The sequence below is a fragment of the Catharus ustulatus genome, chromosome 8, assembly GCF_009819885.2.
Source record: "Catharus ustulatus isolate bCatUst1 chromosome 8, bCatUst1.pri.v2, whole genome shotgun sequence".
Classification (NCBI taxonomy): Eukaryota; Metazoa; Chordata; class Aves; order Passeriformes; family Turdidae; genus Catharus; species Catharus ustulatus.
The window spans coordinates 3542523-3570403 of record NC_046228.1 but is presented as its reverse complement, the minus strand read 5'-3'; the positions used below and the strand labels follow the sequence as shown (position 1 = coordinate 3570403).

Below are 27881 nucleotides of genomic sequence, written 5' to 3'. Positions count from 1 at the left end.
CAGCTCCTCCAGAAACTTATTCTGCAATCAGGTTACTACCAATGGTTCTGGGGGGAAACACTGAGCAGGAGGAAGCAAACCATATCCTTATTGGCCCACAACTTCCCTCCAGCTCCTGGTAATTACCTAAAAGTACATTACAATCAATTTTACAAAGATATTTCATTTGATGTGAAAAAGAAAAAAAAAAGTAACAGGAGCACTGAAAAAATTTTCTGCTTCTATCAAAAGTTTCTAGAGAAAACAAAATAGTCCTATTCAACAGACCCTGAATGTAGTAAATTAAATCTCTGGTTTTGATGAAAATACCTACTGGGAAATGAAAGGTTACTCTTTGTGAGGTACCCCACAAATCAGGTATTTCAAGGGAGGACAGAAGCAAAGGGAAATGCAGTTACTGCAACATTCACCTCTGCTGTAAGGTTACAGGGAGGGAGAACCTGCCCCCCGAATTAAGAGTGCCTCAATGATGAGTGTGAGGTTCTGCTGGCCCCAGCTCAGCATGATTTGTGGCTTTGAGCTGTGAGGAGAAGCTGCCATGGGCAGAGGCACACCAGGAGCCTGCTGTGACAAGCCTCTCCTCCTCCTCAGCCAGGAGATGATCACAGGGAGGAATCACACAGCTCTGCACACACACAGGCACTGACATGTGGGGCGTGTTGTCTGGGTGGATTTTAGAAGCCAAACAGACTGGACTGCAAGACACTACAGCATCAGAGCACTGAGATAATACACAGATGGCTGATAAATTGGGAGTGAGGGTAAAAGTGCATTTATCCACTGAAAACTCTTCCCCAAAGAAACAAAACTCAGCATGGTTTCCACAAAACCCTTGGGAGAAGCTCGTGTCCCCCAGAGACAATAGAGACATACAGTCAGTGAAAAAATCATCACTTTGTAGTGATTCTCTTGGTATCCATCCCTCACCTCTGCTCCATCACAGAGGTTTTCCTTCACCCAGATCTGAGTCCCTCCAAGCCTTGTTAATTCTGTTTCCTTGCCTGGCACTATCCCATTATACATAGTGCCTCTTGCTTTCTTTGGGATTCGTAAAGGAAAACCACCAAGCTTTAAATTGCAATTAATTTATCACCAGACATATTATCTTCAGATTGCTTCACCACTGCCTCAGCAGCTTTTGGCAGCCCATCTCTGGTTAGGGCAAGGCTGACATTAGCACATCAATCTCTTTTTCTCTGCCCTGTAGGTGTGGAAATACCAACTATTCCCCAGCAGCTGGTGAGAAAGGAGTTGCTGTGTTGAGTCAGAACGTGCAAGCCCAGGCATTCAGCAGGAATGTTATAAATGTGTGCCATTTACTGAGTTATGTGTGTTTGTCTCAGGGTAGGGAGGGTTACCTGGAGCTGGTTACCTGGGACTGGGGCTGTGGGGACAGCCCAGACTGTCTCTTTGGGAAGCAGGATGCAGAGAGAACTTTGGCCAAGGCAGCTGCAGCACAGAAAACCACTCGAGGATTCTGTGAGATCCAGGAAGAGCAGTATTCAGTACCAGGCAGCACTGAGTTTCACTGTTCATCTGGTCATTTCATAAAACACATTAAAACCACCTCTATACTCCAGATAATGAATTTTTATTATAAGGCTTCCCCCAGGGAAGGAAACCAACACAGATGAGATCTGGGAAATTGTAACAGAGGCTGCAGTCCCAGTGCATCCCAGGCCTGAGAGGATGCTGGGCTGAGTAATCTGTATATAAAGCAAAGAGAAAAGGGCATTTTGAGGGAAGATTTGCATGGAAGAAGATTGTTTACAAGTAGTAGAAATAAATAATCCTTGCAAAGCACTGGAGGTGATACAAACCAGCTGGGATGAGCAGACAGTGGGGAAAAAAAAAGCAGATTTTCCCCTAGAGACCCAAGAAACCATAACCCCTCCCTGCCATCCTATCCCTACACACACCTCCAGCTCAGGAAAAATACAATATCTACTGTGTTATGTCAGTCTACAGTAAAGGCCACATTTTTCCTATACTGAAGAAAAACGTTTGTTTCAAAGCCTTTAAAAGCCTTATGTTGGGGGAAACTTTCCATAGGGCAAGTCATTATCATATTTGGAATAAATTTGGTTTAAAAGAGAAGTTTGACCTGGGGAAGAGTGTCAGGTAATGGAATGTAAGTCAGTCTAATAGAGTGCTTATGATTTCCTCTGTCAGGCTTAGGAAAACCATGTCCAACAGTTCACTGCTTAATAAAATGTCATCAGGTGGCCTCAAACAGATCAACTTCCTAAGACAACAAAAAAGCCTGGGATACTCCTTCATCCAGTGTCTTTCATAGATTTGGAAGAGTAGAGTTGAGAACACACAGAAAAGTTCTCTCTTTGCTTTGAGAAAACTTGACACTGCTGGGTCTGAAGGTAGGAAATACAATGCCAGCCACATTCACTCAATATTTTGGGATTTCCCAGACAGAACTGCACCATCCCTGCTGTGCCCAGGCAAAAACCTGTCATCAATTCATCTGCAAAAGCAGTCCCCTGGATGCTACCCAGACATGGAAAACACACCCAAAACTACTCCCAGGTAGCCTCAAGAATGTCTGAGATGCCTCTCCCAAGGTATTTAAGGGTGTAATTAGACAGACTTTTTAGAAATTAAAGGTGATGAAGTTGTAATGAAGGAAATTTTCTTCTTAGTGAGGTTTGAAGAATTCAGCGGATGAGGCACAGAAAGAGCTGGGGAAACAAAAACATCCTGGGGAAGTCCAGTTGTCCTGGAGAAAGAATAAATACAAACTAACAGCAGAACATTCACTCCCACTTTTTTACAAAACACAATCTTTCTTACATCTTCTTACAAAATCTGATGTTGCCTTTTGCCACACAGTAAAATGTTTTATTTATACTCTGTATTTCCTAAAGGAAAATATTGGGAATTGCACCAGATCTCATTGGAAGGAATGATGAAATTGAATATAACATGAAGGATCATTGTTCCCATTGCTGTTACCTAGGACTAAGCTATTTAATCATGCCTATTTCATCACCCGTGCTGATCATGAGCTTGCTGTGAAACGCAGATTTTCAAACTTCTCAATCTTCCCTGTATCTTTTTTTTTCTAGCCATGGAACTGTGTCAGACAGACTCAAAACACAGATTAATTAATTTGTGCTAGAATAAACCTGGTCTCATCCAAATCTGAGTGTGTAGTGCCAGACTTATAAAGGCATGCTTGCAAGGTGGCACATAAATCAGACAGATCACTGCATGTGAAGTCCCTGCTTTCAGCAGACCAGTAAATAGGTCAGGAGCAGTAAACAGGTCAGGAATTTAGGATTTGAGGGGAAAATGAGATTATATAGCAAAGGAATAAATCTTATCCCCATGGAATCACCATTGCAAGAAACAAGTGTTTTCAGAGTGGGGTGAGGAATGGGAAAAAGAAGCTGCTTGAGGGTTTCTGTGTATGTCTCCCACATTACAAGTGTGTATGATGGCATTACCCCTTCATGTGACTGAATCTCTTTTCTCACTTGAAACAGGAACTTTGGCCAGGACACAGGTGCCATCTGGGCACACAGATGCAGCTCCCCAGCACATCTCAGATGTCCAAAGAGGGAACAAAGCCACAGCCTCCAGGCCTCCTGGGACTGCTGGGACAATGATACTGAGCTCCACATGTACAATCCCCCAAGATAAAATCACATTAAAGCCCCAGTATGCAAAAATGAGGGCTAGAGTTGACCTCCAGGAGTATGAGAGCCACCAGTGTGACAGCAGCACTAAGTTTGCACTGGTGCAGCTGAGCAGACATGCTGCCAGCTGTGGGCTCTCCATGGAATCTGGGGGATCTGCTGTCCTGTTCTTGGGACATGTTCACATACCTGCAACCACAGCCTCTGCCTGGCCAGTGGCCAGTACAGCCAGTACAGCCAGCAGCCTCTGGCCCAGTGCCAGCACTTCAGCCTGTTCTGGGGACCAGCAGCACCAGAGCAGGGATGCTGCTACAACTAATATTAGAGCTGGCACAGGAGCTGATAGGACGTGTGCTGAGACACTTTAATCAGCAAAAGAAATCACAACATCTCATGCAGGTCATGAAATGCCTCGGTGGCTCACAAACCAGCTGTCCCATGAGTTGCCAGTCCCAGAGCAGCAACAGCAAGTTGCATGGGTGCAGCTGAGCAGACATGCTGTCAGCTCTGGGCTCTCCCTGCCATCTGGGGGATCTGCTGTCCCACCTGTGTCCCTTGCCAACAGCTGAGTCCCTGCTGCTGGGGATCAGGAGCAGGACAGGCCTCAGCACTCGCTGCTCAGCCAGGGCTCTGCAACATGTCACTCCACGTTCATTTGGTCACAAATACAACATTCAGTGCCAGGAGTCCAAACCAGCCACTACTGTGACACCATGGCTAAGGACGGTACTGGGGGAGCTCACAGATCGGTGCTGACCATGGCACAGTACCCCCAGTGACATCATGACCCCAGCCTCAGCCATGAAATGTGGCTGTGCATCAACACAACCCCCAGAGCCGAGCAGAGGATTGCAGAGGAGCTTCCCAAGGCTGCTCAGGCACGAGGGTAAGTCAGAGGCTTCTGGTGCCTCTGATGCAGCTCACACCCATCCCTCTCTTCACTCAGCCCTGCTGCACAAGGGTCAGGAGAAGAAATCCCAGTAGTGCTGCAACAGAGACACTCCAGGCACTCGCCATCAACCTCTTCTGGATCCAACATGGCACAGCCAGAAACTGTCCCCAAGGAGAAAGGTGACAGCACAAGTCTCCCCCTCCCCACAGTTCCCCTTCACTGGCACAGGAGGTTCCAGGTAGCCAGCCAGGAGGCAAGAACGATGCCAGGGCAAGGCAGGAGCTCCCCAACAGGGCTGTGCCTGCCCTGCCCTTCAGCCAGCACAGCACAGTCCCAGCAGAGCCCTGGCACTGATCCTGCACGGACACTTGCCCAGCCCCACAGACGTGATCATGCCTGTGGCACTCTCTCTCTCTCTCCAGTGTGCATGCTCTGCCACCAGACCCAGGCAGACACCGACATCTGTGGCAACATGAGCGTGAAGGCCCAGCTCTGTGTCCACACCTACTGCCAGGTGACTTCTCTTGCAGCTCCCCCCAGCTTTCTGCCCAGCACAGCCCTGCCCTCCTGACCTAACAAGCCCCTGGCCTCCCCTGCTTTGCAGATCTTCGCCACTGGGCTTTTCCCACAAGAGGACACTGGACACTTCCTCCTTGAGGACACCAAGCACGTCATCAGGGAAGCAGCCAAGAAGGTGAGGGGCACCTGGCAGGGGCAGGGAGCTTTGCACCACGAGAACCTTTGACAGCTCCTCCAGTTCTCCAGCAAAGAAGCCCCAGATCCAGCACACACAGGAGCCTCAGGCACAGACGGCTTTGGGGGATCTGAGCTGGCACTGCCCACATCCCACTCCCTGTCTGGAGACGCAGACTGGCCTCAAAGCCCAAGTCCTGACACTCAGGGGGCTGCTGTGCTCTTTCCAGAGCTGCTTCATCTGCTGCAAGATGGGAGCTAGCATCACCTGCTGTGAGACCAGCTGCCCCCGCACCTTCCACCTGCCCTGCGCCCCAGACGGCGAATGCATCACCCAGTATTTCGGGACCTACAGGTAAGGCCTGCCCAGCCTCACCTCAGAGCCTCCCTGTTCATCTCCAAGTCCTTTCCCTCAGCAATGGCCATGCAAGCGAGGAGAACACAGGGACAGCTGCCAGCAACCTGACACAGTCGGGGGCAGAACCCACACAGGGGCTGGGGCTCCCTCACAGCTCCTGCACCCACATCGCCATCACAGCCCAAAGACTCTGCACTTCCTTCACCCCTTGCCTCTCCCACCTTCCTCACAGGTCCTTCTGCTGGGAGCACCGCCCACAGCAGGCACTGCACCCACTTCCCAGCCAGGACAACACCTGCAGCATCTGCCTGGACACCGTGGAAGACAGAATCTCCTACAAAACCATGGGGTGTCCCGCGTGCCAAGACACCCGCTTCCACCGGCACTGCATCCAGAGACTGGCTCTGCACTCCGGCATCGCCTTCCGATGCCCGTGCTGCCTGAACCAAGAGCTGTTCATGATGGAAATGCTCACCATGGGGATCCGACTCTCCAAGAGGTTGGCTTCTCCCCTCCCAGCTCACAAGGAATCAGGCACGAGCTCAGTGCCAGCCTGGCAGGATTCTGGCCTGTGCCTCTTGTCCTCAGTTCCAGTGAGGAGCTGCAAACGGGACAGGCAGAGGAGCAGTGACTGCCGGGATCTGCCTGATGCTGGCTCAGCTGGCCTCAACTCTTCCCCCTCGTTCTCTGGCAGCCCACCACCATGGCAGAGCGACCAGGAGGCTGGACCCTCACAGCAGAGGCACGGCCGCTGCGATGCCGCCACGTGCCTGTGTCCAGGCGGCAGGGAGCACGCCGAGGCAGACGGGTGAGCTGCCAAAGCAGCAAGGCTGGGATCACAACAGGATCTGTCTCCCCACAGACTCGGGCATGAGCAACTAAGAACAAGGGCTCTGCCATGGCCATCCCTTGCTCTGGCACTTTGCACAGCCAGTATCTCCTCTGCTCCTCCAGACCCTGGCAGCTGTGGTTGTGCAGCTCCTGCGCTGCCCGGGGCACCCACCGACACTGCCCCTCTTTGGGCAATGGCAAGTACACCTGGGAGTGCAACACCTGTGCTGGCACTGACTCTGGTAGGCAACAAAGCGTTTGTGGCCATGACACGGGGACAGGGCCAGGCTGCTCCTGGCAGCAGGGCCTTGGGCACACAGCTTGGCTCCAGGAGGGCTCTGGTTATCACACCGGCCTCTCCATCCTGCTGCCCCTCTCTGCAGGTTCCACTGGCAAAGCAGAGCTTGTGAGCCCCACAACTTCCAGACAAGTGCTGTCAGCACTGTCCCAGGGCTCGTTGCTCCTGAGGAGTAGCTGCTCCATCAGCCCTCGGCAGGCCGTCAAGCGGCGCTACCCTGAGGAAGAAATCCCATCCCGCACAACGTACAGGCCTCCCGCAAAACGCCGCAGGATGGAGGACGGGCCAGCCCACAGGGCTCACACCAGCAAGCCCAGCACCTCCACCAAGGCACCATCACAGCTGCCCTAGGGCAGCCATCCCCTCAGGACCAGCAGCTCTTCCTCTCGCCCTCGGCAGGGCTTCAAACGGGGCAGGACAATGGCTCGGGGGTATGGCACGGCCCACCCGCCAGGCGCCGCAGGATGGACAGTGCGCGGCTCAGAGCCATGAGAGTGGCCCCAGCACTTCCACACAGGCGCTCTCAGGGCTGGCTGAGGCCACTTTGCCCTCAATTCAGGCCTTGCCAGCCCTGAGAAGCTGCTGTCAGTGACCCTAAAGGGCAGAACTCTGTTGCAGTGTGTTTCTTGTTAATGGTATGTTCTCTTATTGCCCAAGTTCATGGCTTAATCCAAAATTACACCCTCCCACCCACCTTGTCAATCTATCCCAAACTACCTGTCAATCCTGCTTCGTGCCAGCCCCCTGCCTGGCATTTCTCTTTGGAAATGCCCTAAAACTGGACATCTCATTAGTCCATGTGACCCAGCTTCCCCCACTACCTTGCTCATAACACCACGCCTTTGTAAACCCTACCCTTTACCCCTCCTCCCAATTTCTCCAATTCACTAAGAATTTGTACCTTCCCCTTGAACCTCCCCCATACTTAAGTTGTTGCACCTTCACCATCTTTGTCTTTTGCACCGCGGATTCCCCAAAGTAATAAATCCTTTTTAAATCCTACACAAAAGACCTCTCCCACTCATCCTTGCCTCCTTCCAACGCAATCTGTCAGCCAAAAGGCCATGGAGCCATAGCTCTAAGGCTGCCAGTTCCCAGAGTGTGACCCTCTCTAGGCATGGAGCTAGTGGCAAAGTGAGTGCAGCTCTGGCCCTTGCCACAATGGGCTGGCTCAGAGCGCTGATTAAAGTGGCGCCAACACTTCCACACAGTGTCAGGGCTGTCTGAGGCCACTTTGGTGGCCAACACTCAAGCTGCACTGCCACCACACATCCATACAGGCCATCCAAAATTATGTTCTTTCAATAGTTCCTTCACTAGTAAGAAGCAGCTGTGCTTGGAGAGGCCACTCTGTTGTTACCTATGTCTTTAATGATGTAGGTATGTTCTGCTCTGAGTGCAAGAGCTGCACAGGAACACCCACCTCACCCTGCTTTAATCTTGTTTTCATTTTTGTGCTTTCCTAAGGTCCAGTCTGAACTCTTTAGCTGACACTGCACTGCATGCAAATATCAGTGCTTTTCTCACACTCCCTTTAGCCTTGATATGAAGTAACTGTTCCTGTAGATGACAGGGAGAAATGAAGGACTGTATCAGCAAGGCCACAGCTGTGTCCGTACAGCAACTGCCTGGCATCCACTGCAGCCCAGACAATACAAAACGTCCCAATTACATGGCTCTGGTCCATGCACACACAGAGCCTTCCCTACAAACATTCAGCCTGGTTGCAGGGGCACAAAGTCCAGCAGGATTTTCATCTAACAGCGATCACTGAATGGGTTTTGTGATTTCCTCAGCTTTCCTGCCTCCATCAGGGTGGAAATTAATGTTTCTGTTCTATTAACACATTAACAGAAATAGTTTTAAAAGATCAAGTGATTCATATTCAATGATAGTTAAGGGTAAAAGATGAAAAACTGGATGGAATGCTGGAAAAGAGAAGTTCTTGTCCCAACACAGGTGCATGTTGGGAAGCACTCATGGGTATGTTCTCCCTCAGCCTTACCGTAATTTCTAAAGGAAAATTACTTGAAAACTTTCACCACATCCAAGTGAGCCCAAGCTCCTTCAGCACAGCCCTAAATGGCCAAATACTTCATTTTCCAGGCACTGGCCTCTTGCCAACAAGAGCCAGATGGAATGTACACCATTGGCATTCCTCCCAGGACTGCCAATTTGAGCCATGGTTTTTATTCCTTCCACAAAACCAGGCTGCAGCACAGCTCACCCGAGGCAGTGTCTGCTGGAAATATCTATGGCAGACACAGGAACTGAGTGTTTAGGGGGTAATTACTCCCCTTTCTCATTTCACAGCTCTTCCCAGTGACTGTATTCGTTTGAGGATTAGGTCCCCCATGTGTCAGACTCAGGGAAGGTCTGGGAGTTCACCCAAGGTCCAGCCCTTTGCTTGGTTTGCACATTGTGCCAAGGGTCAGTACTCTCGAGGGGCTTTCTCCGCAGCCTCAATCATCACAGATTACTGGGATTTTCTACAGCAGTGAGTAGGAGTTGCTTTCTACCCATATTTGTTTGGACTAGTGCCGATAACAGCCTGGGGATTTTCCAGACAGCACAATCTCTGCTCAGATTTCTCCAAGCAAGCCCGAGCAGAGGGACAGAAAGCTTCAAGGGAAACAACAACTGAAGAGGATTCCTGATGGTCACCTTTTATCTGCACACATTCAGCACGCTGGGCTGCCTCAAGGATGAAACCAAAGGCACAACAACTTCAACTGGAAATTAAAAACACCAGAGCATTCCAACCCTAAGTCAGCTGCTCCTCCTTGGGCCCTGAGCAATCCCACTGCAAGGGCCCCAATAACTGCCCTGTGTTTGACAGGCAAAGCAGTAAGGTTGGATTTGATATCTTACAGGTCTTTTACAACCCCAATGACTCCATGAAACTCACCACTTTCAAACATTTGGTGACTCTCAAGACCCCTTACAAGTGATACTCAACACAGAAGCTTCATGAACTTCCCACCAGGCTACTATAAGGGATTTTTAATCCAGTATCATTATTTTCTTTGCCTGCTTTTTCTGCTGAGGGAATGTTCAGCAAAACACCTCTTTTCACTGCACAAGTACAGCAGCTCCAAGAGCTTAAGCCTCACATGCAGGATGGAAACACGACAGAGGTCCAGGGAAAGCAGTTCCCAAATTAAATTTTGTCTCAAATCTCCACCTTCTCATTTGCCCTACTTCAGTGACATGAGAAGGAAAACCATTTTTTTCACCTCTCAGCCATCCCTACGTCCCTATCAGTTAGAATTGCCGGGTATTTGCCACATTAGAGGTACAGGAATTCTTCAAACAACCCCTTCACTCAAGATCAGCCCCAGGAGTGCACAGCACAAGTTAAGCACTGAGACAGCACCCAGAGCTGAGACTGAAGCTCATGTCACATCTTGGTGTTAATGAAGCCCAAAAGCAAGCCCCCAGGAGTTCCCAAACCCCAAAAACTCTCCACCCACCACTAAACTCTGAGTTTAAAGCCGAGCTTCTGGCTCCACCTGCTGCTGGAAGCGTGGAAAAGATGAAGAAGCAGATGCAGACAAAACAAAATTAAGAAGAACAAAGAAATAACTAAGGCCTGCTTTTCTGCTTAACTCATCTCCCCAACACTGTTGTTAGAAAACAAACAGAACAGGGATTGTTTCGTCGTGGAAAATTCTAACAGGTTCAAGATGTGCAGCTCTTTAAACAGTCATGACCGCCAGGCACTTGGATCCTATTAAAATTATCAAAATAGATTATTTAACTTTAGGAAATACTGTCTGATGACACAAATGGGTTTTGTAGCTGAAAAGAACTCAGGTCAAGGACAATGTCACAGGCATGATTCCTAAGACTGCCAGCAGGAAGGAGGAAAAAAGGGAAATCCTGCACTGTATGTTTTCCCATCTCCCCATTCACTGTGTCATTCTTGCCTCCCAATGTTCCACATGGTCCCCTTAAATCTTGGTTTACATTTACCCACAAACAGTGTCATTTCTTCTTTTTATGCCAGTATATATATTTAATGATTTCATGCCAAAACCCACGCGCTTTTCCCTTGCCAAAGTGCACAGGTGCCAGCACAATTGGGCATTATTTCCACAAACAAAGCTCCCAGTGAAGCCAAGGGCTGCCCTGGGTGCCCCAGGAATGCTGGTTTGGCTCTGGGGTGCTTGGATTACCTCTGTGTGTTTGCACAGCACTGGAGGCAGGGTCACTATTCATTTAGAAAAGCATTTCATATTCCTGATTTAAAGAAACATCACAAGCTACTTCACAAAAATATGTGCAAGTGATATGATGGAGACAGATTAAGCCTTTACAGCCAAATCCTTAAGGAAACTTTCTGCAGATACATATTTGTGCCTTTAAAAAGTTTTATTGCTGTACAGCTCTTGCTAAAAAAAGCTAAGCTCTCTGGATAGGCAATACAGAGCTCTTTCAACTACCATTTTTAAAATAAATTTCAATTACTGCAGAAAAAATAATGCCCTTTCCACACTTGCATCTCTACCTAATGTAAATTTAGAAAAAATATGAACTAGGAAGGTTCTGAAAGGGCATTCTCTGAAACTGCACTTCTCACTTTTTCACTGTCTACAAAGCCATGGTGCAAAAACTGAACTCATTTCATGAAACATTATTTTCTTTGCACATTTCAGCATGTGTATTACACTAATTTGTACATTATTTTCAGTTTGGCCTCCTTCAAATTAAAATTTGCTCAGCACCAGCCCTTGGCTGAGCTACCTCCACTTGAGCAATCAGTGGAACAGGAACAAACCCCAGAGCAGTGGATTTCTGGCACTCAGTGGGTAAGGGCATTTTAGCTGCCGACATATTTTTGGGAATAAAAGCCCTGGAGAAATTTTCTAAGGCTAATTAAGATCCCAGACAACAAAAGCACAGACAGGTTTTACAAGCACGTTAGTTATACAAGCAGCAGTGTTTGAGAGCTTTAAACAGTGTCACTGACAACTGGCCAAATCCCACTTTAGGATTGCCAGAAGACACAAAAACCACTTTCCATGATATAGCAACCCCCCAAAACAGACACATCTTTCCAAAGGCAGGTGAGCTTTGATAGCCTATCGTGTTGTCACTTTGCACAGAAGAAGGAGAGGAGCTATGACATTCCCTTTGGCCACCAGCTCCACCTTCTAACCCACAAACAGCTGCCAGCATGGCTTTTAGGTTTTTATTTCTGAAGTGCAGGTTAGCTGGTGACAGGTTTTGTGTCTCTGAAGCGATGTTCCTGGTTCTGTCCTCACTGCTGAAATAATACATGTATTTTTGTACTTGTTGTGGCATTGAACTGTAATAAACAAAACCATCAAAACCCTGTGTCTGCTGTGTGTCTGGTCCTTGCTTACTTAAGAGGGCCAGAGAGCTTTTAGGTTAAACCAGAAAACTCAATTACCCCACCATTAAATAAAGGCAATTTAGGATGACTTGTCTTGGGAAAGGCTACACACACTCTCATTTTCATAAGCTTGCTAAAAAATTGGACTCATGAAGCAATTCAAACACCAATTAAAAGTACAAAGATTCAACAATGGTGTGCCAGAGAAGAAGAAAAAATTCTCAAGTTCTGAAGCCTTGGCCTTTTAAAACTGCAACCAGGAAGTGGGTTGGGTAAGATCTGAGCTCAATTCATCATCAGCAAACAAACACTCTCTGAGAGTGCAAATGACTGAAACAAGTCACAGAGTTTTATACACAATTCTTGTTTATTACACAAACAAACAGGGACAACAGACTCAAAACTGCACTTCAGAACAGTTTCCACAAAAAAAACCAAATCCTCCACAATATTGGACATAAACTACAGGACAGCACCCAAACCATGGCAACTTTGCTGGCTCTTCCCAGCATTGGTGAGAGCATGGGGGAGCAGGGAATTGCAGAACAGCAAGGGCCTCTAGAGAACAGCACCTCTTGAGAAAATAAAAAAGATAATTTTAACCAGAAAAGAGTAAGAAGAGAAGCAACCACAAACTTTAGGTATGTAGATGGCTGTTGGAGAGAAGAAAAATAATGCTCTGTGGCCTGAAGGGCACAGTGGCACACACATGGCAGGAAATTTGGTGACAGCAAGGACAAGGAAGCACTAAAGCACAGACTGCAATCTTCTGCCCTCCAGCCCCTTTTGTCTATTAGAAACAGAGTTGGGGCAGGGGAACAGACCTGAGCATGTCCTTCATCCTTGCCAGCCTTGGAATTCTAAAAAAAATTAACTTTTGTGCTGCTAAGGCTTTTGGAGGTTTATGTCTGAAAGGTGTCTAGCCAGTGCTGTGGTTTCTTTCAGCTATTTCTCTCCTTGCCCATCAGGTTACACACGCCCAGCTTTCAGAAACATCGAATTTCCTCGGCAACACCTCTCTGCACTATTGTCTTATTCCTAATGCGCAAAAATCCGCTCTGCCAAAGGGCAGCGTCCGCAAAGGGGACAGGGAAGCGCTGCAGAAACCCAGTCTATGGTAATGCACAGACAACTGCACATGCCCGCTGCCCAAGAGGTTTCTGGAAGGTTCAGGGATCGCAGCCTCCTTTTATCCCAACCTGGCAGCCCAGTGCCCTCCTCCTGCCCGCATTGGCTGCGGTGCTGGGCGGGCACAGCCTTCCCGACCCGCCCAGACATTCCCCACTCCCAATTCCCCCACTCCCCCATTCCCCATCCCTGCCTGTCCTCCTGTGATGGGGCCGTTCCTGCAGGATGATGTTGAGCTCTTTATAAATACACAGAGTTAGGCTCAGTTTGCTGATGTGTTTGTGTCTCCTACTAGCCCAATTCTGCCAGCAAACAGTGCCCTGCATCTGCTGCCAAAGATGAGTTCATACAGCACCAAAACATCATGCCTTAGGTGCTAAATTGCAAAACACATTTCAGACTCATGATTGCTGAAAAAAACAGAAAACCAGAAAACTCAGCTACCCCACCATTAAAAAAAGGCAATTTAGGATGACTTGTCTTGGGAAAGGCTACACATACTCTCATTTTCATAAACTTGCAAAAAAATTGGACTCATGAAGCAATTCAAACACCAATTAAAAGTACAGAGATTCAACTGGGCTGTGCTAGAGAAAAAGAAAAAATTGTCAAGTTCCAAAAAGTCTTGGCCTATTAAAACTGCAACCAGAAAGTGGATTGGGTAAGATCTGAGCTCAATTCATCAGCAGCAGACAGATAAATACTCTCAGAGCATGCAAATGGGTAAAGCCAATCACAGAATTTTATATACTTATAAAACAAACAGTGCCCTGCATCTGCTGCCAAAGATGAGTTTGTAAAGCACCAAAACATCGTGTCTTAGGTGCTAAACTGCAAAATACATTTCAGACTCATGGCTGCTGAATGAATTCACAGTTGTACCGTGCCCAGTTCCTTAAGTCCAGAGGCAGTTATTATCTAGGAGCTATTGAAACCCCTTTATTTCTGGTTGAAGTTATGATTTTTTTGTGAAAAGCCTAAACTGTTAAGGCTGAGAATAAACAATGACCTCTCTGCTTTGAGAATTACACATTGCCCCAGTTCATTCTGCCCCTCCCCTCTGCTGAGACCCCACCTGGAGCTCTGCATCCAGCTTTGGGGTGCCCAGCATGGGAAGGACAAGAACCTGCTGGAACAAGTCCAGAGGACGCCACCAAGCTGATCAGACCATTCCTGCTGTCCTAAGGAAAACAATCCCACTGCCACATTGCTCCTTGCAACAAGGAGCCTTTTCCATTCCTTTTCCAAATGGAACTATCTTACCTCACCCACAGCTGACACAGCTTTCTGTCTCACTCAAAGCCAGGAAAAGAAGATGTTCTGTCACCACACTGGGTCACTGCCTGAACTTAGGTGCCTTCCAAATCCCAAAGGATTATTTACCACATCACAGTATGAGCATGTGACTGTATTTAATCTCTACTCTCAGCAAAGGCAACATTTTGCACTGTGTTATTAATTGGGGTTTAGTTCAGTTAAAACCAGCTAAAAAAAAAAAAAAAAAAAAGAAAACCTTCAAGTTTCTGTGAGGTTTGCTCTTTTTGAAGAATTGAAATTTTCATTCCACATCAACGTATTTTTTTTAATGCAAAACATGTTTTAATATAAACATCCAGATGATTGAAAGTTTTGTAACAGTAAAAACAGATCTGAATGTTCAGATCTATTTTACAAGATTGCAAAGCCAAACACTGAGACCAGGCTTGAAAACAGCATCTCTTGTCATACAATCAAAATATTGTACACACAGAACACAGCTCGACGCTTCTCGAGTTCACCAGCATAACACCCAGTTTGTCAAACCTTCGCCATTAGAATTTTTTTTTCAAGCTGTACATGAAAAACACAAATTCACCCACAATGATAAGTGCTTCCATCCTACAGACGTCTTGCTGAAGGGCAAAAATTGCCAAATGCCATGTTTTGGAGAGTGATATGAGAGTGCAAGGCAACCTAAAATATATATATATATATATATAAAAATCACACTTTAAACTTTGGCCAAGACTTGTAACAATTAAGCAGATTTCTATAGGTATCTCTCCTCAAATATTCCAACTTAGCTGTTCAGTACATACAGAACTTTATTTCCAAATATTCCAAGACTGGAAAGTCTTCAAAATCATTCTGTATTTTCTACAGAGCCATTATAATTTAAAGATACAGCTATGTTTTAATAGTCCAGTCCTCTTAGATAAAAGGAGATGCTTGCTTCAAGAGCAGACCTTCATCACACAGATCCCAACACAGCCTGTACGAGCCGTGTTTTCAGAAGGACAGGATGGTCTTGTGGATGATTTCGATGGACTCTCGGATTTCATCCTCCTTGATGACGAGGGGCGGCGCCAGGCGGATGATGTCGCCGTGTGTGGGCTTGGCCAGCAGCCCGTTGTCGCGGAGGCGCAGACACACCTTCCAGGCGTCGTAATCTGCAAAGGGAGGGAGGGAGAACATCAGCAGGGCACCGAGGGCACTCCCAGCACAGCACAGGAGGTGTCACAGCTGCAGCACGGGCTGCTGTTTGCCAGCTGGCAGATGCAGGATGCTCGCAGAGGTCACTCGGAGCAGCTCTGTGGCAGCACACAGAGCTCTGCTCCTTCACAGCCCGCTGCTTGTCTGGCACTCAGGACTTTAAAATAAAGGTTAAAAGGGGAACAATGTGAAGAGGAGGTAAGGGAACATGTGGACAGGACTGCAGATGAGGTTATGTTTGTGTAACTCGGATTTCAGCACACCATCGTGGAAAATGACACCACTTTCCTCCACCACCTTCCTTGATATTCAGATTTCTGATATAATTCAAGGTGTTACTCCCTAGGAACTTGTTCTCCATCATTCACTTTTTTTCTTCTTTGCAGCCTCCTGTATTCACTCCTCTAACTCTTCTGAAAACAACCAATCCCAGCCAATGCTCCCATAATCTGGCAGGAATTGGTGTTCCAGATGTGGACAGCTTTTTTCCAAAGAGGAGAGATAAAGGTATTCATTGGGAAGTAAATTCACTGTCAGGTTTGAACATTATCAAATCACACTTTAAAAACAATTGTTCATCCTTTCTTAGTTAAAAACCCTATTTTTAATGGCACACAGTAAATTAAATCAATTTTCAGTGGGTGCTACAGTACTATAGCCATGTTCTGAACACAAACATCACATCTACATGCCATCCCCTACCTACAATTCAAGTTGTAAAATACTTCTCCATGCTGAGTTTGTGCAGCTGATTTTATTTCCTCACCTTTGGTTTCCCGGATGACGATTGCATTTAAGAGCCCTTTTCCTCTCACAGCAGTTACAATATTGGATGGAGTCTTCATGAGCTCACTTCTTAGCAGATTACCCATTATTTCTGCATTTTTGGCCAGATTTTCCTCTTCAATTACCTAAAGAGAAGGCAGATCTACAATCAGCTGAAGGGCACTGCATTTGTTTTGTGTACCAGGGGAAGGATGGATAATGACACTGAGCCTGCTGAGACACAAAAGCTGTTGCAGCCACAGTGTCCCTGCATGGGCTGCAAATCCAGCAGGTTGGGATGGAGCCTTTACTCTACTAGAAACAATCACGATTTTGATATTTTATTATAAATTAACTGCTCTCTGTTTGCTGTTATTTGCAAGTAAACAGCAGACCTCTGAAGGCTCTTCATCTGTCCAAATCTGAGCACTGGGTAGTGATGAGGTTTTCTGTGATCTGCATCAATGTAATAATTAAGTCAATCAAGCAATCACAAAATAATTGAATTGCACCTTCTGGACAGGACATTGTAATTTCTGTTTGAGATCCGTACCTGTTCTCACAGCTTCTACTGATATAGTAAAATAAGCCAATTTCAAAATGTCTTTGTGAAATTATTGAAGGTACTTGACCAAATTTATATTTTTATAATTGGCTTGGAACTTCCCCTAGATTAATCTTATTTTGGCATTCAAGACATTAAGGTCATAAAAACAAAGAAATTAGGACACATTTCCAATAAAAAATTTAAAATTTGTTTTATGACCTGTAGATAACCACTACCAATTTTCCATTCTTATTTAAAGCTAGATTTCTATTCATAGCATGAAAAATAACACCATTCATTAAAGCAAAGCTCATGAGACCCTTTTGAATTTTGATTCCAGATCTCTATCCCCACACACAAACCTCCAGTGCTGCCATTGCCACACGGCAAGCTAATGGATTTCCTCCATATGTGGATCCATGTTCACCAGGTTTAATGGTCAGCATGATTTCATCATCACACAGCACTGCTGACACCTGAAATGGGAAGGGCAGCAGATTCACATCTTCAGAACAGGGAACTTTAATATCTCTGAAGCAAACTTTCCCTCAGAGCTCAGGAAATTTGCAGCCTATGGTGATAAATTACATTTACATTCCCAGCTCTGTTTACAGAATAGCAGATCTGACAATCCCATAATTAATCCCTTAAATACACTTAGCTATAGTGGTAACACAACTTTCAATCACAGCTGAGGGGAGTTTCTCCAAACTGAATATTATTTCAAGAGTTTAAGCTTCAATATTTGGTTTAACAACTCAGAAATCCTGTCAGATGGCCAAAATAGTTCAAAGCATTGTAATTTCCAGCCTAATCAGCAGGAATTTAAGTCACTCCAAGAGGATAAAATCAGCCATGCAGGCATGCCAGACAAATGAAATAATGCCAGTTGTTCAGCTATAAAGGTAGTATTAGGTATTCCATTATTTTATTATGTCTCTCTCAAGTTGGACTGTCTGGTCATAAATCACTGTTAGTCTTGCAAACAATAATTTCCAAGCACAACAAACATCAGTTTTATTTTTCTTCCAACTGGCAGATTTTCAGTGTTGATGAGTAAGAAAAAAAATTATTCAACAAATGTTTGAGTAATTTGATATTACTTTAAATTATTGGTATTTCTTTGGTACTCACAGGGTATAAGCCACCAGAAAGGGCCTTTCCAAGAAGAATTATGTCAGGTCTCACATTTTCATGGTCAACAGCCAGCATTTTCCCTGTTCTGGCTAAACCAGTCTGTATTTCATCAGCAATAAACAGAACCTTTAAAGAGAAGAAAAATCCAAACAGAACAGGGAATTACTTTCACTCTCATTCCTAACCTAATTCCAACAGACAACTTTATTAATAATATGTCTGTGTGTTCCTTTGAAGATATGAAAAGAATCATGGGCAGCACTTACAGATTAGAAATCTGATTCTATTGGAACAGAGACCAGTGATTTGTAAATCAGAGCTCACTGATAACCATTTTCCTCAGTGTTTCATTCTGTGACCATTATTGTTACTGATTCTTGGTAGCAGTTATGCACATCAGCAACAAAGGTCCTGGAATTGCAAACTTATAATGTGGAAAATAAATTAGAAGTTAGATTAATCTAAAATTGAAGAATATTAATTAGAAACTAAAATCAGTGACAATGGTAAGAAATAGTGAAAAATGTGCACTGCTTAGAAGTACTTTCTAGTGAGATATTACCAGGAGACATAAGAAGTATCCCTGCATTATTCTACTGAAAGAAAAGGGAATTATTAAATAACATGTAAAGTTCTACATCTTGCATAGAAGGGTGAACTTAAAAGTTACAGCAGCAGACACTGTGTGTAGTATTAAGTGTTAAATGTTTAATGTTGCAGTGAATTCTCACGTTGTGTTTTGTGCAGAGGTCCCTCACTCCTGTGAGGTAGCCTTTGTCAGGAACAATCACACCTGCTTCCCCTTGGATTGGCTCCACCATGAAAGCTGCCACGTTGGGGTCTTGAAGGGCCCGCTGCAACATTGGCCACAGGGAGAGGAGAGACAAAAAGAAAAAGCTTTTACTCAGGTCAAACACAGAAAATACATGTAGCAGAACCTGATTCTAGCCCTGGTGTTCTCCCTCAAAGAATGAGGACAGCACTGCTGTCAGGCAGCTCTCTCTGAGTGCCACTTCAGGCAGTGTAAAATCACCTGCTGTGCTTGCTTGGGAAGGTACAAACCTTGCAAACTGCAAACCCAGACAGGCAGTTTATGAGATCTGTTCATAAATCACCTCAGAAATACCCTCAGCTTCATATTACCCCACACAATCCAAACAATTGCTCAACTCTTTCTTAAACATAGAATGAAACCCCCCCAGAACAATTTTACCTTAAAGCAAAGTCCACAGGTACATTCCTGCACTATCAAGTTCAAAAAGGTTTAGAAGTCCATGAGGCACAAGAGATCTAAGGATTCCCAGCATGAATTTACTGCAGCTTTTCTCAGCATTGCCCCAGGAGCAGAATGAATTCAGCTCTAATGAAGGCATTAAATACTTGCAGGCCTTTCACCATGGGCAGCCTGATGTAGATTCAAAGCTATAACTGAGAGATCTTTGTGTCCCCTAACCCAACTCCAAGGAGAAAATCCCTCAATCTCCAAAGCCCACTCACTTGTTTGAGGCAGAACCAACAGGTACAGAGGTTTTTACTCACAGGAATGGTACCTAATCAAGGTCCCCTCCCCAACAGCTTGACAGGATTAATCTCAGAAAAGCCAGGGAAATACTGGGAATCGCTGGCATTTCAGGAGCTTGTCAAAGTGAACATGGTTTTAAGGATGCTGGGAAACTGGAAATAAATATTTGCAAGTGCAGTGAATTCTAGTCATAGCATCACAGAGTGCTTTGGGTGGGAAGGAACCCTAAAGTTCATCCCATCCCACTTTTTGCCATGGGCAGGGACATTTCCACTAGAGCAGGTGGCTGGGAAATGAAACAGATTATGTAGTTTCCTTTTCACATCCTAAAGCATAACTGAAAATCAAAACCAAAGCAGAATTTACCCACATTTCCTATACATTATTATAACACATTCTTTATATATATCTACTTACAGGTATTTTAATGTCAAAGCACATTTCAAAGTATAAACTTGATTTTCCTTGCTATTTCCCAAAGAACATTGTAAATTATTTCATGCAAGAGAACAAAAAAATTGTCAAATACCTCAAGAGCTGGTAGATCATTGTATGGGATCAGTTCAAATCCTGGCATGAAGGGCCCAAAGCCATCATAGCTGGATGGGTCAGTGGAACTGGAGATGGCAGACATTGTCCTGCCCCAGAAGTTGCCAGCTGGGAAAAAAAAAGGGGAAATTCTTACAAAACTGATCAAGATCTAGAACACTTTAAAGAATATCACACTTTCCACTTGGTGATGCATTTTAAGGGTTATCTTACAAGATATTAGCATCTTCCTGATTGTTAGCATTGTTTATTGATGCCATAAATACACTCTATCTCTATTGCTATATCAAAAGTACCTCAAAAAACAAAAGAAAATTATACTGTAAGACCTGACATACATAATAAAACAAAACCATACAAAATAATTTCCTTCAGTTTTGCTAGTAGTGTGGAAAATTGAAAAAAATTCCAATAACATATTTTTATTGATAATGTTCAGCTTTAATGCAATTATTATTTAAAAAATGTAGGGGGGGAATAAACACCATTAATGATTTAAGTCCTAAAAATAAAGCTGTCAGTAAGCCCAAATCAGAAAATCTAATTCTGTGCATTTCAAAGTTCCAGAAGAAACTACTTACATATCTAAAAATATTGTGATTTGCACTATTTTATTTGGAAACATCAGGTAAAATGTCCAGGAGCTGACATGTCCATTACCAAGATAATCATATTCTTATTTTAATATTCAGTTAGAACAAGAGTCTCTCACTAATCAGTAGTAAGGTGCTAATAAGATTGTGGAAGATTAAGGGGTCAGTGCCTTCACAGCTCACTATCCAGCACAAACTAAAGTTCTTTAAACTGATGTTCAAAGTAATTTCTTAGCTATCCAGAAGAGCTTTTTTCTGCCAAAATTGGGAGCAGATCCCCTTTAGCAACATGAGAAAACACTTACTAAAAGTTGTGTGAAGAGCAAAATTAAATATATAGAGAAGAGAAAAAAGGAGCAATGTTTGTTCAAAGAATTCCCAGAAGAAATGAAAACAAAATTCTATTTACTTCCAGAAACCATAAAGCAAAATTCAAGTATGCACTGCAATTTATAAATGCTGCCTAATTGCATTTATGGCTACTATATGTACCAAAAGTTAAAAATAGTATTTGCAGCTAAAAAAAAATAGGTCAGTATTTAAATAGCAAACTTATTCTGGGAGGTTTTCTAAAATACAGAACCATTAAACAAAATTAGTATTGACAGAATTGCTCTATCTACAACCAAAGAATACTACATATAATAATTTTTTTAATTATACATGGTTTTTAAAAATTTTTTTGTTTAAAAAAAAATCAGAAGCCTCTTCAGGGCCTGATAACTTCTCCCTGTTACAGAGCCAAGCAGGGCAGGCAGGTAGAGGGAGGAAATGTCCCAACAGAAAATCAGGGTTCATTATTTACTCTAGCAATGTTGCTTTTATTTTCACTATGTGATTGAGGCTGCAGCATGGCTTTCCTGGGTTAATGCCAGTTTCTGGAAGACCTGGAAAATGCAGGATAAAAGCCCTGGTAGGTGAAGCCAAGAGGGCAGTGTCTATTGTGCAATCCATGAGAGGTGTGGCACCAGTTTGAGGAGTAAATCCACAAAAAAGTTATGTAAGGAACAACTCAGCAATGAAAAGCACTGCACTTAAAGTGAATAAAAGGGCATGGAGCACTGGATGTGCTTCCCCTGTGACTTCAGGCTGCCTGCCAGTATCCCAGTGTCCAGGTCCTCAATTCCTTAACTCACAGCACACGCTTCACATACCTGCAAAAATGATTTTAGCTTTGTACTTCGGAATTCCTTTCACAGTGTAGGCCCATTTCCGAGCCAGTTTGCAGGCAGTTTCTCCAGCTTCCACTCCTAAAACACAAAGCAGCACCATCATCAGAGAAGGTTCCACAACCCCTGAATCTCAGAGACAAGAAACAAAAGATTTCTTTACCTGTGTTCATGGGAAGAACTTTGTTGTAATTGAACATTTTGGTGACAAGCTCCTCATATTCCCCAAGGACATCGTTGTAGAACGCCCTGGATGTCAGGGTCAGTTTTTCAGACTGGGCTTTCAGAGCATCCACGATCTTTGGGTGACAGTGGCCTTGGTTGACTGCACTGTAAGCACTCAGAAAGTCAAAATACTTCCTGCCTTCAACATCCCACACGTAAACACCTGGAAAAACAAACCTGTGGTCAGTATACAAAATAAAAAAAGACACAAGACAAAAAAAGGCTCCTCAAACTTAATTAAAGACTAGAGTGAATTTAAATTAAGTGATAATATATGAACAGCCCACAAGGACTTAGGTAGGGTTCCAATGCACCTTCTCATTCTCTTATTAATGTTAAACCTCTCCACACAAGGTAACAGAAGAAATTAAGTTGCTTGAAAATTTTGTTGCTGAATTATTCTGGAAATTATCAACACTTTAAACCATTTTAGAGACACCACAATTTTTATTATGCATCATGACCCAGCTCTTTAATCAACAGTTAGCTGATTTTATTTCATTAATAATCTTAATCTAAAAAAAACAAAAAGCAAAAAATAACAAAGATTCAGAAATGTATCAGCTCAAAATCATTCTGCCATGATCTCATTCACCTACACAGACACACCCCACCTACAATCTCTGGGAAGAACCTCAATCAAATACCTTTTCCTCTCTCCAGAGCAACAGGCAGTGGGTGATAGTTGTGGGCACCATATTTTGCCTCACGTTCGAAGATTACATCAGAGGAGAGAGGCCCCTGGAGGGTTTTTTTAGGAGCCACTGAGGTAGCAGAGCTCAGTGAGGAGTGAAGACCCCTGCAGAGAACAGCAAGGCTCTGGGAACGGCTGAGCTTGGAAAGCATGATGGACTTCAGGAATTCTGATACAGATCTGGAGGGGGAAAAAAGAAACAAAGTTAATAATTAGCACTAAGAACACTTCAGAAGAAATGGCTGACACGATTGAAGTGGTTTTACTGCCAGGATTACAGGTTCCTCAACTGGTTTGCAATTCAGCCAAGAAAGTTTATATGAAGTATAAATTAAGGTGGGATTAACATCAAACAAGTCATTTTTTCTGTTCTCTACACTTGCAGAAAGAGAACTAAACAGTGTGACTCAGCAAGTCTGTGAACTAGCTTCATCATATTTCCTGTAAGTGTTCCTTTTTCACTGTGCCTTAAATTCTGATTTACTAATATACACTACAGTAAGAAAGTTAAGTTCATTAAATTTCTTGTTCTATTGAAATGCCCATTTTCTACCAGACTGTCATCAGACAAATCATGTCACAAACTTCCATACTGGCTATCCCTGCAAGTGTCCAAGGCCAGGCTGCATGGGGCTTGGAGCAACCTGGGGTAGTGGAAGTGTCCCTGCTCAAGGCAGAGAGTGGCACTGGATGAGCTTTTCCATCCCAAACCACTCTGGGATTCCATGATTAAAAAAATAGACAGAAAGTAAGAATATGTCAGATATTAAAGATCATTAGAGCATTCTGTATTTTCCCAGCAATTTCCCCTGAATACATAATCTGCATTGACACCATCTAGGGATAGCCTGAGGGAAGGACTTCATGAGGCAAAGGCTCTTTGATTTCTTCTCTGCCCCTTTCACTATAAAGGCACTTCCCAGAGAAGAGGAAGTGAGCTGGCACTTACAAAGCTGTTTGAGGAGGCTCTTCCCACAGCAGAGAACAGCAGAGAGCCAAGAGGTCCCAAAGCTCAGGTTTCTGGTCTCACAGAACATCACACTTACAAACTGGCAGAAGGTTAATGCCCAGAGGAGGATCACAGATCACAACTGCTCTGCTTATCAAGTGCAGCCTCCCTGTAACACACCCCACAGCAAAGTGAGGAGCTGAGCAGCCTGGACACTGCTCCTCCACTTAACAGAAGCAGTAAAAACCTACCCAAAATACAGGTATTGAATACCAACAGGAGGATGCAAGGATGGCTGACACAAGGGTGCTGTTAGTTCAGGCTGCTTGCAGAAGACAGAAGTATCAAGTCATGGATTTATCCCTCATTTATTTTGGAAATAATCCACACCCTGGATGTGTTGCCTTGAACAGAGAGGCATTTCTTTCAGCAGACTCCTCAGGTATAATTACTTTGCTGTTCCTCACTTCTAACCAAAGCCAAAAAACTTTTCTCCATCTACTAAAATCCAAGTGTTTAGGAAGAGTCAGTATTCTCCATTCCAGCAAGAGATGAATGCTGCACAACTCTGGGCATGTTTCCAGCTGTTAAAGATTAGCCCTTTGTGTAATACTTTTCAAGATTATTATTCAAGGATTTTGCAAACAAAAAAAGACAAATACTTCTCTGTGCAAGAAAAAAAATTGATGACTCAAAATTTCAACCTGCTCAACCCCTAAAATGTAATTGGTCTGTGAGATCCTGGCCCCTGGTACACCTCCATGGCACAGCAGCTAATCCTATCACAAGCTTCTGTATTTTGGAGATTTTCCAGACATTCCTGAAATGAAAAGTACAAAGAAGTTAAACTCTTATCTGGCCTGTATCAGAGGTACCTCTCTGCATGAAGGATCATAGATCTCCAGTTTGAGGTTCTTGTTTTACTTCTTGCATATTGGAAAACATTAATCAGATTTTTTTAAAAGGGCTTTTTCCTCCATGAAGGGAATTGCCCTGCAAACTGAGCCACATCACTTTATCCAAGGTGGGGAAGATTACCTAGAGAAGAGCTGAGAATTACAGATGAATCTAGAGCTAAAAGGAGGGGGAGAATTTGGGGTTGATGATCAGCAAGACAAGGTGAACAGATATTTCAGGAAAGAGGAGGGGCATAATAAGGAAAAAAACCCAAGAAAACAAAATGAAATAAAATCAAACTAATTCCCAACTGTAAGAAATATGATCATGCACTGCAGCAGGCAGTACAGCCATCAGAAGCCAGGGAATTACATCAACTGGAAGAGGTCTTGCATCAGAATAGAAAAACCACTCAAAACACAGCTGTAAAACTCTTGAACAGCTCTGCTCAGCTGTTGAGCAAGATTCTCCAGACAGGCCTGCAGACTGCACAGGTAAATGGAATGGCTGCATGTACCTGACACTGAAAAACACCCCAGATAAATGGGGGATATTGCCAAACACATGGAAACACTCAGGTTCATGTTGACAGAGCAGAGAGGGATGGGTGCCACACTGCAGCCTCCAGCTGAATCAAAGGGTTCAAGGGGACAAGGAGGGGACATCAGTGTGGACATGCCAGACCAGCACCACAGCAGGAACAGCTCAGGACCTGCCTAGGCTGGCAGACAAGAATTGCAGAATCACAGAATCACTGGGGCTGGAAAAGACCTCTGAGATCACCGAGCTGTGCCCGATCCCCACCTTGTCACCAGCCCAGAGCACCAAGTGGCACAAGCAGCGCTTCCCTGGACACCTCCAGGGCTGGGGACACCTCTCTGGGCAGCCCCTCCAATGTCAAATCACCCTTCCAGTGAAGAAACTCCTCCTGTATCCAACCTGAACCTCCTCTGGCACAGCCTGAGCCGTTCCCCCTCGTCCTGTCACTTGTTACTTGGGAAAAGAGCCCGATCGCTGCCTGGCTACAGTCCCCTACCAGGGCATTGGAGAAAGGGATAAGATTCCCTCCGAGCCTTAAAAAAAAAAAAAAAAAAAAAAAAGAAAAAGAAAAAAAAGAAAAGAAAAGAAAAGCAATAAACCCAGTGGTGAAACACCAAACCCCGCTCGCCAGCTCCCCGCCAAGGCCACGGTCAAAGACACTGCAGAAGGAAGAAGGAAGGATGTGGCACCGCCGAGAGCGCTGACACAGACACAGAGGGGACGGGCTGTCACCTCCCCCGCTCCGCGCACAGCGCCAGCGCTCCCGGCGCCTCAGGGCCTTGCCGACGGGGGCGGCTGCGGGGGGCAGAACCGGCGGCTCGGAGAGAGGCAGGAATGACCGCCGAGGGCCGGACGGGCCGTACCTGGAGCTGCTGGAGGTGCCGGAGCTGCCGGAGGTGCCGGAGGTGCTGCCGGTGCCGGGCCCGGGGATAAAGGCGGGTACAGCCGCGGGCCACTGTCACCGCTCCTCGCCCCGCCCTCCAGGCTGACGTCACCGCATTCTCGTCCGCCTATTGGCTGTCGGAGTTGATTGGCAGCCACCGCCCCCGCGCTGAGGCACCGCCCCTTGGAGCGCGGGCTCCCCATTGGCGGGCGGAGCGAGCCAGGGCCCCGCCCCCCGCGTCCCTCAGGGGCGGTGTCCTCACACCCTCAGAGCGCTCCGTTCCTCTTTCCCTCACTGTGTTCCTCTATCCCTCACACGGGCACCACGGCCCTCAGAGCGCTCCGTTCCTCCTTCCCTCACCGTGTTCCTCTATCCCTCACACGGGCACCACGGCCCTCAGAGCTGGGGCTCCGTTCCTCTTTCCTTCACCGTGTTCCTCTATCCCTCACACCGGCACCGCGGCCCTCAGAGCGCTCCGTTCCTCTTTCTCTCACCGTGTTCCTCTATCCCTCACACGGCATCCCCGTCCCTCGGGCTGGGGGCTGGCTCCCCTCTGCCGAATTAGCCCTGGGAGCGATCTTTGTAGCCACAGAACCCCACACACACCCTGGCGGGAGGAGCCCTCTGCCCGGCCCGCTGTCAGCCGTGCTTGAGCCCTCGTGCCGCTGTAGAAAAGGGCGAGCCAAAAACTGCCAGAAACACTGAGAGGAACTGGGGAAACATTCCTGGGAATGGGAAGTGTGTGGGGTGGTGGTGGTACCTCCGCTGGCGGCTGCAGGTTCCCCAGGGATGTGATGACAGGTGTGTGCTCACAGGCCTTTTTCTTCCCAAAAGATGTGCATGAGCTTTTCCCCGATTTTTTAATACATGGCTAACAGAAAATAATTCGAAACCAGCCAGGATTCACTAGTTTTGCAGAGGAGTTTTCCATGGAGCTCCTGTGCCAGGTGTTTTTGCCTGCCCGCACCAATCCCCTCCCCAGTCCGTCACGGTCCAGTCAGCACCCCCATGCCCTGCCCTTCTCCACATGGATGGGCATCGATGAACCCCGAACCTGAGCTCTGCTGCCTCGGGAGAGAGGGAGGGAATGCGGGGGGAGTGAGGTCCAGGAGGGCCCGGGTGCTCTGAGCAGGAGCTGGGAGATGGGAGCAGCAGGTGAGCAGGGACAGGCTGGACGAGCCAGCGCAACCCTGACCTTTCCCCGGGCTAAATTACACCTGGAGAGCATTTTGTAACAAGATCTGGATGTTTAAGGGAAGCTGTGTTTCATAAATACATTCTGGTTTTATCCAAAAAACTGGTTTGGGTTGGAAAGGACCTTGAATCCCATCCAGTTCCATTTGCTACCATGGGCAGGGACACCTTCCGCTGTCCCAGGCTGTTCCAAGCCCCATCCAACCTGGCCTTGGGCACTGCCAGGGATCCAGGGCCATCCACAGCTTCTCTGGACATCCTCATCACCCTTACAGGGAGGAATTTCTTCCCAATATCTCATCTCTCCCTGCCAGCAGCACAAGCCATCCCTGTGTCCTGTCCCTCCATCCCTTGTCCAAGTCCCTCTCCAGCTCTCCTGGAGCTCCTTTAGGCACTGGAAGTGGCTCTGAGCTCTCCCTGGGTCCTTCTCCAGGTGAACAACCTCAATTCTCTCAGCCTTTACTCACAGGAAAGGTGTTCCATCCTTGTAACCATTGCTGTGCCCTCCTCTAGGCTCGCTCCCAGCACTCCAG

The 27881-nt window shown here is 45.8% G+C and overlaps 2 protein-coding genes across 3 annotated transcripts; one reads left to right on the top strand and one right to left on the bottom strand.

Annotated features, from left to right (window-relative positions):
* The first annotated feature begins 4366 nt into the window (after positions 1–4366).
* LOC116999375 (PHD finger protein 7-like) lies at positions 4367–7076 on the top strand. The gene is made up of 8 exons (XM_033066011.1): positions 4367–4379; positions 4968–5059; positions 5150–5239; positions 5469–5593; positions 5829–6095; positions 6291–6404; positions 6575–6669; positions 6811–7076. The coding sequence occupies exons 1-8, from the start codon at positions 4367–4369 to the stop codon at positions 7074–7076; spliced, it is 1062 nt and encodes a 353-aa protein (XP_032921902.1).
* Positions 7077–14786: 7710 nt separating this feature from the next.
* Positions 14787–26250, bottom strand: OAT (ornithine aminotransferase). Of its 2 annotated transcripts, none has more exons than XM_033066596.2 (10): positions 26135–26250; positions 22839–23065; positions 22130–22354; positions 21952–22047; positions 20185–20312; positions 18865–18987; positions 18131–18259; positions 17359–17472; positions 16451–16595; positions 14787–15641 (listed from the first exon to the last, which is right to left on the bottom strand). In XM_033066596.2, the coding sequence occupies exons 2-10, from the start codon at positions 23035–23037 to the stop codon at positions 15481–15483; spliced, it is 1320 nt and encodes a 439-aa protein (XP_032922487.1). In that variant the 5' UTR covers positions 23038–23065; positions 26135–26250; the 3' UTR covers positions 14787–15480. The 2 variants fall into 2 exon arrangements, with proteins under 2 accessions (XP_032922487.1, XP_032922488.1); XM_033066597.2 differs by lacking the exon at positions 26135–26250 and adding an exon at positions 25900–25988.
* Between the last annotated feature and the right edge of the window lie 1631 nt (positions 26251–27881).